At 45.0% G+C, this 9,153-nt stretch overlaps 1 protein-coding gene across 1 annotated transcript in view; it reads right to left on the bottom strand.

Moving 5' to 3' along the window:
* sdc3 (syndecan 3) overlaps positions 1-9,153 on the bottom strand; it is a 53,412-nt gene that overhangs the window by 5,241 nt on the left and 39,018 nt on the right. Inside the window, exons 3-4 of the mRNA XM_015973881.3 lie at positions 4,968-5,710; positions 2,472-2,661 (exon numbers count right to left, since the gene is read on the bottom strand). Coding sequence (XP_015829367.3) covers positions 2,472-2,661; positions 4,968-5,710 — 933 coding nt within the window. The remainder of the gene's footprint in view (positions 1-2,471; positions 2,662-4,967; positions 5,711-9,153) is intronic.

Here is a 9,153-nt window from a genome sequence, read left to right as displayed (position 1 = left end):
GGGACTACAAATGCTCGTCTCACTAAATTGACGCCAAACAAGACAAGGAAAAGGAGAATGAGGAAAATGTCCGAGTTGAGCGAGCTTCACATCCTTCTCCCAGGACAACAGAAAGAACATTTAACATGGAAAAATCACCATAAATCTGACCATGTGGAAAGTAGCAGCTACGCCAAGGCAGAAGAGATTGTGTGGTCGCGTCATATATGTAACTTGTGATTTGTAGTCTTTTTAATTATGAATTTTTAAAAGTCAAAAAATTAATTATCAGATGTAGTTGAAACAAAACGGACTAGAAAATAACTTTTATAGGCTTGTTTAGGGGACCCGAAGCCAACTGGAAAGGGATACTTGATTGGGTCGGGCCTTGTTAGTAAACAAAAACAACCATGGGCGGTGTTGATTTGGATACTCTGATATGAAGCACAGCTGTCTCACCAAGTAGTGGTGCTGCACAGCAGTCCGTCCTCGCGCTGCCACGGTGGACCGAGCTGCTGTCAGAGAAGACGTTCACCCCACCGCATCCAGACTGATTATGATTCACACAGGATGCAACCGTTGGCTGCCTCTACCAATCATAGACTCCTTCTAGTAGGCATGATCTTCATCCAGCCAATCGGTTCACGGCGGACGTGTTGGGTCGGCTGAGCGCAAAGCGGACCGCTTTGGAGCAGGTCCATAAAAACCGGTGTGCTAAGCAGGAAAGACGCACAGATTACCCAGATATGAATGCGCCAATAGGCTCCTTATTGTGACAGCAGAACCTCTTCCCATCCCCCTCCAGCGTAGCTGCCATTGACCACATGACCAGATTTATAGCGATTTTCTCCACGTTTAATGCTACTTTCGTCACAGAAGAAGGAAGCAAAGCTCGCTAAACTCACAGCCATTTTTCTTCTCCTTGATTGGTTTGATGACGTCAGTTTGGTGTGACAAGCCGTTGTGATTCTCCTCGTCGTTTCACACAAAACCTAAGATGAAAGTGAGTGCTTTCTTGGCATCATAATGTGTAACTAAAATTCATGGAGATCATTTGTGAAATCCATGGCGCGTATCAAACGGGATCAGAAAACAACTCGGCCCATACAATACCATTCATTTTTATAGCAAAAGATGGGTGTGGCTTAGGCTCCCTATAACCCTGGACAGGGGATACTAAAAACTACAGAACCACTGGGCACTGACGCATGAAGCTATGGAGGACTGATGCTGCCAAAATGAACACTGAAAAAAGGTTTAAATAAATAAACAAATAAGGATATGAATAAATGTGGAAATACAGTAATCCCTCGCTACTTCGCGGTTCGTTCATCGCGGATTCGCGGATTTTTTCTTTGTAGCATTTTTCAGGGGGAATTCACAGATTTGCGGTATTTGTCACTGATTCGCGGTATTTTTCTATGCGAAATATCAAGAAATTCTTGTTTTTTTTTTATCAATTTCATCATAAAATGCACTTTTTGTAATAAAACTAAAAAACCAAGTAAAAAAAATTTCTTGAGTTTTACCCACAAAAACAGAATGTGATCATATGATAATTCAATAGGGAGCGTGGTTTCACAGACGCGGAAGTGATAGCGTCGGTGAAACGCCGGCTGATTTAGGAAACCCCCGAGCGTTCGAGTGTCAACGAAGTGACACGGAAATGCCGGGCTTTCCAGAAGTAAGTAAGATAACTTACTAAGAGCTGATAGTTCGTTGGATTGATCGGTAGGTTGGAAACTCTGATCATGAATCTGAAGAAACGATTACTGAGTGGTGAGCTGGAAAGGCGACTTCCGTTTATAGCCGCGGTTTGTGACGTAGGTGCGACGTGGAGGGAATCCCCGCGAGGGGCATGCTGGGAGTCCCTACTTCGCGGATTTTCACCTATCGCGGCCAGGTCTGGAACGCATCTACCGCGATAAACGAGGGATTACTGTAACTGCAAATTACTTTTTTTTTTCAAATGTATATGTTTATTGTGAAATTAATGTCTTCATATTTAATAATTGATTTTCTTATATATTTTTAAATTTATTTAATATTTTTTTACCTCAAATTTTTTTTTATTGCGTCATTTATTTCCCTGATTTATTCTCAATTTTGGCAGGATTTGCTCTCCATTTATTTGGGCTCTAGGCACATGGTCCAGTCTAAATAAATCTGTTGCCTCCTGCTCTTTACCGATGACGAGGAAATCGGCAAAAGCCACCGCCAGCAGTCCGCCAATCAGAATGGCTGAAGGAAAGACAAGAGAGCCTGTCAGTTCAGTCCAGATGGCCACTCCCTCGCTCTCAGGAGGAAAGATGGTGAAGTTGAAAAGAAGTTGGATTAGCCAAGAGGGGAAAAGGTGGTGGTCAATTGGGGCTAAGCAGCATGGTGATCTATCCTAACCCCCGGAAAGCAGGAAAAGACTTCAGGAGGCAACAAGGGAGAAGTTGTGTTGGTGTAACCCGGGAGGTTAGACACCGGGTCAGACATATCCTCACCTATTAACACCTCTTTTCTCTCCAGGATGTTTTTCTGAGGCAGCTGGGCAGCAGAACTACCTCCATCCACCGTGTTGCCAATCAGATCCGGATCCACAGGGATCACGCCTCGGCCCAGGCCGTTACGCCGATCTTCGGGAATCTCGAAGTCTCCGCTGGGTCCTGCAGGGCCCACCTCGTTGGTACTCTCCTGAGACAGCACAAGATAAAAATAAAGGAAAAAGCAGTAAGACTACCAGGAAATTAAAGTCTGATGCCATTTAATTTGTTCCATACGAGTCCTTGCACAGAAGCTTAACCCAAAGAATTTTCCGTGGCACGTTTGGCTCTTTGAACAATGAGCCTCTGTGAGTTGGTGGAAAAGTAACCCAACGTCAAACAAACAAAGACTCTTTATAGAGGCTGGCGTCTTAATTACAACGAGGAGAACAAGTGTTAAAGAGAGACGCGAGTGTTGTCTGCAAACAAATCAAACACGAAAGCTTCTTCGAACCTCAATGGGAAAACAATTTGAGAAGAGATATTCTTTTCAGTTTAGATGGGATTAAAAGGTCAAAATTGAGATTATTCTGTCTATCGTGGTTAGGACAAATGGAGTGATCACAAGAGCAGATGTTGGCTTCATGATCAGAGCGAGATTCAGGTCATCCATCTTCAGACGCTCAGTCCTTCGTTATCGTCCAGGATAGATTCATGAGAGCTGCGCGAGGAAAAAGCAGCCTATTAATGTTTAACGTTTCCGATCATCTTCTCTCACTTTCTCCCTTTTTTATTTTCAAAATAAACTATTTTACTACTAAGAAAATGAATTGGGGGGAAAAAAGCTAATTTTCTTTTTTCCCCCATTTTTCTACTAGAAAACAACAAAAGAAAAGGTAAACATTTAACTATTTTTTGTTGTTCCCATTTTATATTTTTCAACTAAAAACAGAAAAATGGCTTCATTCTTTATCCTTATTTCTTTTCTCCTCTTGCCTTGCTTCACCAGATATTTGAGCAAAACTAAAAGATGCTGTGGCTTCTTAGGGATACAAGAAATAACTTCTGGGTCGCTCCTGTTACTGGTTCTTTAACAGTGCTGTTGGCTCAAATTATGAATGCTGACACTGCATTGCCGACTCGACACAGACTCGGCAACCCCGCGGGCTCAGATTGTAAACATGGACTACTTCCCTCTTTGGTCGTTTTGAAAGATGAAGAAAAAAAAACAGTCAACTGACAAAAAATCTGTTTAAATGTAACATTTCTTTCAATGTAACGGTTCGACTGCTTTGTGATCATTTCACTGTAAAATTGTTACATATTGCACCTTTAAGATACGTTTGAATGACTAAAACCAGATGATTTATGTATTTAGCTTGCCTTTTCATTCCAGGTGAGCAGACTTTACCTTTACCTTTAGTATTTGTGCTTTCTTTTTACTCTTATTGTTGGTGTTGTGTCTCTTCCTTGGGTTTTGTTTGACCCGCGTAAAGCACTTTGGTCACTTTGAGTGTGTAAAGTGCTTAATAAATAAAGGTTGATTGATTAATAATAAAAGTAGCAGAACCTCGTCAGTCTTTTCCACCCGCTCAGATTGTTCTGGATGTTTTTAATCATCGTTACCAACAGTAACACCGAGAGTGGAGCTTGATCGACGCACAAATCACTACATTTCCACCCCGAGAACATTTCTATCCATGTTTGGTCAAATTTAGGCGCCGGCGACCAAGATTACCTAATGGTTTGGCTCGTGCAAAAAGTAAAGAAGTAAAAGATGGAGGCAAGAAATGAGTACAACTAGAAAGTTTTAGAGAAGCTAACTAGCTAATGGACTGATGACGGTACTGCTGGAGAAAATTTATTTTGGTGATCTGGATTCTGGAGATGAGTAATCCACTTTAGATTAGGTTTGTGGAGTCTGACGCAATGTGTGTGTGTGTGTGTGTGTCTGTATGTGTGTGCGTGTGTGCGTGTGTGTGTGTGTCTGTATGTGTGTGCGTGTGTGTGTGTGTGTGTGTGTGTGTGTGTGCGTGTGCCTTTGTGCGTGTGCCTGTGTGCGTGTGTGCGTCTGCCTTTGTGCGTGTGTGTGCCTGTGTGCGTGTGTGTGCCTGTGTGTGCCTGTGTGCGCATGTGTGTGTGTGCGTGTGTGTGTGTGCGCGTGTGTGTGTGTGTGTGTGTGTGTGTGTGTGTGTGTGTGTGTGTGTGTGTGTACATACACACTTCAATACATCAGTGGCAGCAATTAGAGATAGTGAGGTTGTAAAGTGAAGCCAAAAAACTCTGAGCTTCAGCTCAAACGGGTGGGATTATGAAGATGAATGGGAATGATAGGTTTTTGTAGCGATGCCGCTGTTTAACATATGTTAACTACGGCTATGGAACAGCTTTGGGTTTGGGTAAATATGCTAATTAGCTACCAGTTTGCATCAGGACTGATTTACTAATCTGAGAGCATTAGTTTGTAGAGTATGTTTTTTTTTTTTTGGTATGACGTCCTCTCGGACTGCAACAGACCTGCGTCGTTGTGGGCCGCTGTGGGCGGGTCGTTCTCTCCGTTGGCGCTGCCCGTGTAGCAGTCGTCATGGGAACCCTGGGTCTGAAGGGGAATCTGGTTTTGGCTGTGGTGGAGGGTGAAGGTGTTGTGGGTTCTGGCGTGCTCTCTGTGGCGAGCGCGTCATAATCCGAGGTGGTAAATTCCCATTCGTAAGGCGAGGTGGGCTCCGGAGACAGGTACACGTCCCCCTCGTCCTCCTCTGTGATGCTGAGGTCATCAGGACCAGCGGAGGGTTCTCGACTCTCTGTGGCGCTGGTTGTTGGGTCGCTGGTTACCACGGGAACGGCGGTGGTCTGAGCCGCCCGGATTTTCTCCAACTCTCTCTGCCTCTCCCGCTCCTTCTCTCGTTCCCTCTCACGCTCCCTTTCACGTTCCCGCTCCCTTTCCCTCTCCCGCTCCCTCTCTAGTTCTCGGACCCTCTCCCGCTCCCTCTCTCTTTCTCGCTCTCTTTCCATTTGTCTCTCTCTTTCCAGCTCGCTCTCTCGGTCCCTCTCCTTCTCCGTCTCCTGCTCATAGAAAACGCCGCTCTCCCCGTCGGCCTCAGTGGGCAGCGGGGTGGCCACGGTGGCGTCTTCTGGACTGGGGCTGGGCTCGGCTGCAGGTGAGGCAGAGGGGGCGGGGCTTGTTGCCTGGGTGGTTGAGAAGAGGAGGGGCTCTTCTGTGGTGAAAGACACTGATGTTGGCCTCATAGTGATATCAGGAACTGAAGGGGGTCAGAAAAAAAAAGAGTTAAGGCAGTTTTCAGATGGAGTAATTTAATTTCAGAAAGGAGTAACCATCAAGTTGAGAGAAAATGGCACCAAATCAATGACTCAATGAAATAAGAGAAAATTACTTCCTTCGTTTCATTAAATTAAAGGATCACAAAATGGAACAACACAGAATTGCTGAGATGACAGCGGCTTTTTGTCTTTTGGCCTTTCTGTTGACACCAAGCCAAAATGGTCTAGAGGCAAAAACGGATGGTCGAAACGGATCTCTACGGTGGATAAAACAAAAATGTGTTCAGGGAGACGCCGAGCTTCAGAAAATCCAGTTTGGAGAACGAGTAATTGTCAGATAATCCTGCAGTTCCTGTCAGGACCGGCAACACCGGCATGATTCAGCTGAATCACCAGTAATCTAATTTCTAGTCGGGATGCTTTGTCTCGTGTTTGGCCAAAGTGAGCTAATACTTTGTGATTTAATTAGCATGTCCAGAAACCAACAAATAACTGGTGGAAACATCCAGTCTTTCCTGTAGTGGTACGAATCTCATAATTCCCAGTTTGATCACAAATTCCTGCCAGTAGTGAAAAACATAGTCGGAGTTAAACAAAGCAACCGCCTCAGCTAAAAGTCGACTTTGTTTATAGTGTTTTACTACAAAACTGCTGTTAATTATGAATGATTATGAATTGTTGTAATAATTTTAAAACAATAATCTAATGTAGTCATTTGATTGAGAAAGGCTAATTAAAATGTAGTATAATCCCTGCAGCTAGTAGTCAATGCAGCTAGGTTCAGATTCAGGTTGCTAACAGTTCCTGTGGCTAGGAGTTGCTGAAGCTGGTGGTTCAGGTTAAAAAGCAAGTCAACCCAAAATCTGCTCTTTTACGCCAATAGCTGCATTAATTAGTCTAACAGTGCTGTAGACGTGTGTAGTCATTATTCTGGTATTTTAGAAGGGCTGCCATCTTTTGCACGGAATCTGGCGCCCTTGAGCCTGCAAGGCTCCAACGAAAACTCCCCCCTCAGAAGATGTGTGGAATGAGCCGTCGCTATGGGGCATGAAAGCTCTCTTTTCCTCCGGTTAAGGTAGTGGAGAAATCCTCTATTTCAGACTAGGAAACATGCTGTTTCTCCATCTGAGTGGGTTGGGCGTGTGTGTGTGTGTGTGTGTGTGTGTGTGTGTGTTAGCGGCTCGATTCTACGCCGATAATCTTCAAGTGCCTCCTTCTCTGTCCGCCAGTGTGATGATGCAGAGCGTGGTTGAGAGCTAGCTGAGGGAAATAATGAGCTTCCATGCTCGAGTCAGCACAAACTCTAAAAGCCTGGGGCACACCGGAGGCGGACGCGCTGCGTCTTGCCCGCACCGTCATTTTAAATAGAAGCCATTGTGGTTAATACGAGTGGTCACATGGGGAGCACCCTGCCAGGCACCGAAGATAGACGCCAGTTCTACCTCAAGCGCCGCGGCTGTTTACGACGTTGTGGAGTACTTTACAACAAACATTACGACGCAGACCGGCTTTACGGCGCAGACCCAGCCGCAGTTTTGATAACTTTCAAGTACTACTGATCTTAAAATATGTGAATAAATAGCGTACTTACCCATTTTAAATTAATTAGAGTCTCACAAAACATAGCGGCAAGTTTGATCACATATAAACAATAGAGTCACTTCCTGCTTTCTGTTCTCAAGTCCCGCGTAAGGAGAGAGTGGACGAATCAGCACGGACTGGGATAGATTAATGTCCATTATTGGGATTTTGAGAGGTTGAGGACCAACAAACTGTAAGACAGAGAGGAAATTATCTCTGTCTGGCCCCAAAACAATTTCTAATCGGAATCTGGCGCCCTTGAGCCTGCAAGGCTCCAACGAAAACTCCCCACTCAGAAGATATGTGGAATGTGCCGTCGCTATGGCAATTCAACTCTGTCTCCTTTCCCAGCCTGGGCGGGACTGCGGGAAGGCCGCCGAAGCGTCCAGGGTCACTGCAACCCTCCAACCCTCAATGGCCCCCACATCCACTCTGAGGTGACATGAGCTGCTTCATCGTGGTTGCAGGAACTGAAGTAGGGATAGTCCCAACCCACCACCCCACCTAGTGGACACATGTTGTGTGGTCTGAAGTCTGTTGCATATCTGTTTGAGATGTTTTTTTTTTTTGCATAGCAAAGCTGCCCTCCTGGTGGTGGGTAACTCTGAAGTGCCGTTTTTCCCTCCACCTGAACCAATCCTCATGTAACCCTCTTATCTCTATTAAGGTAGCGCGACTCATGGTTGCAAATGACCACAGTCACCAAATCTTGTCATGTGTCTAGCCCATGTATGTCTGATCTCTGAATTGTGTGTACTGAAACTCTAATTTCCCTCTGGGATTAATAAAGTATCTTTGATTGATTGATTGTTAACGGCTCCGCCCTCTCGATCTGCTAGGCAACAGCATTTGTTGCATTTTTCAAACAGGAAGTGGGAGTGGAGTGAGACTCTGGTAGGGGGTGACTTGCTCTTTAATAAAAGTCCCTGCAGCTAGATTCTGTTGGCTTTTCTTGTTGCTATAGTAACCGTTTATGAGAACTGTCTTTTGCTTTCGACTCTGTAATTACTCATTTTAAATGTCAGCTTACCAGAGGACAAACGCACATTGTTGCGTTAATTTTGCCACAGTGCTTAGAACCAAACGCAGACAGCCCAGCAACCATAACTGCAAATAAATTGTGATTTCTATCTCGTTCTGCTGCCTGACAACTGAACGGAACGAAGTGTTAATCGGAGTTTGTTCTAAGTTCAGCAACGTTCCAACATAAACTAAAATGTCAGAACAAAATAACCAGAGAGCTGCCAGCTTGCTCTAACGAGGCATCCCTGTGGTTGTTTTAGCCTCGTTCGGGTCTTTTAGCGTGGATGTAGATGACCCACGATGCACGTTTCTACTGCACTTAAAGTGCATTTTTGGAGAAGAAGGGAGATGATCCGTGCTGACTTCATAATAACATTACGCCGCCTTTTATTCTGTTAGAGCAGAGCGTACTTGGGCTGAAAGAGAAGCTAATTCAATTTGCTGATACAAAGACATGAAGGCTGTCAGAGGAGTTGGAGACGATATAAGAATATGGGCTCCAGCAACGTTGCAGCCTGTGCGCTCAGCCGCTACCGAAGCAGCAGCAGCACACATTAAACACACTTCTGTCTGCTGAAAACCAGCCCTTTCTTTGCAAATGTTCGACTCTATATCACAGCGTCAGATAAAGCCGTTTGCCTGACTGCTGCTTCAGCCACAGGGGGGCCTCTGCTGCGCTCTCCTGCTCTGAATCCCAAATCATTTTGTGGCGCAGCGGCTGAGCGGAGGGCAGACCTCCATGAGTCAAGCTTGATAGGGAAGAGCGGCGGACAAGCTTCAAGTGCCAGATCAGAAAATCAAACTGAATTACACCAATGTG

Source organism: Nothobranchius furzeri, chromosome 19 (assembly GCF_043380555.1).
Source record: "Nothobranchius furzeri strain GRZ-AD chromosome 19, NfurGRZ-RIMD1, whole genome shotgun sequence".
NCBI classification, from domain to species: Eukaryota; Metazoa; Chordata; class Actinopteri; order Cyprinodontiformes; family Nothobranchiidae; genus Nothobranchius; species Nothobranchius furzeri.
The sequence above is the reverse complement of the archived record's forward strand: the minus strand, read 5'-3'. Positions and strand labels throughout refer to the sequence as shown.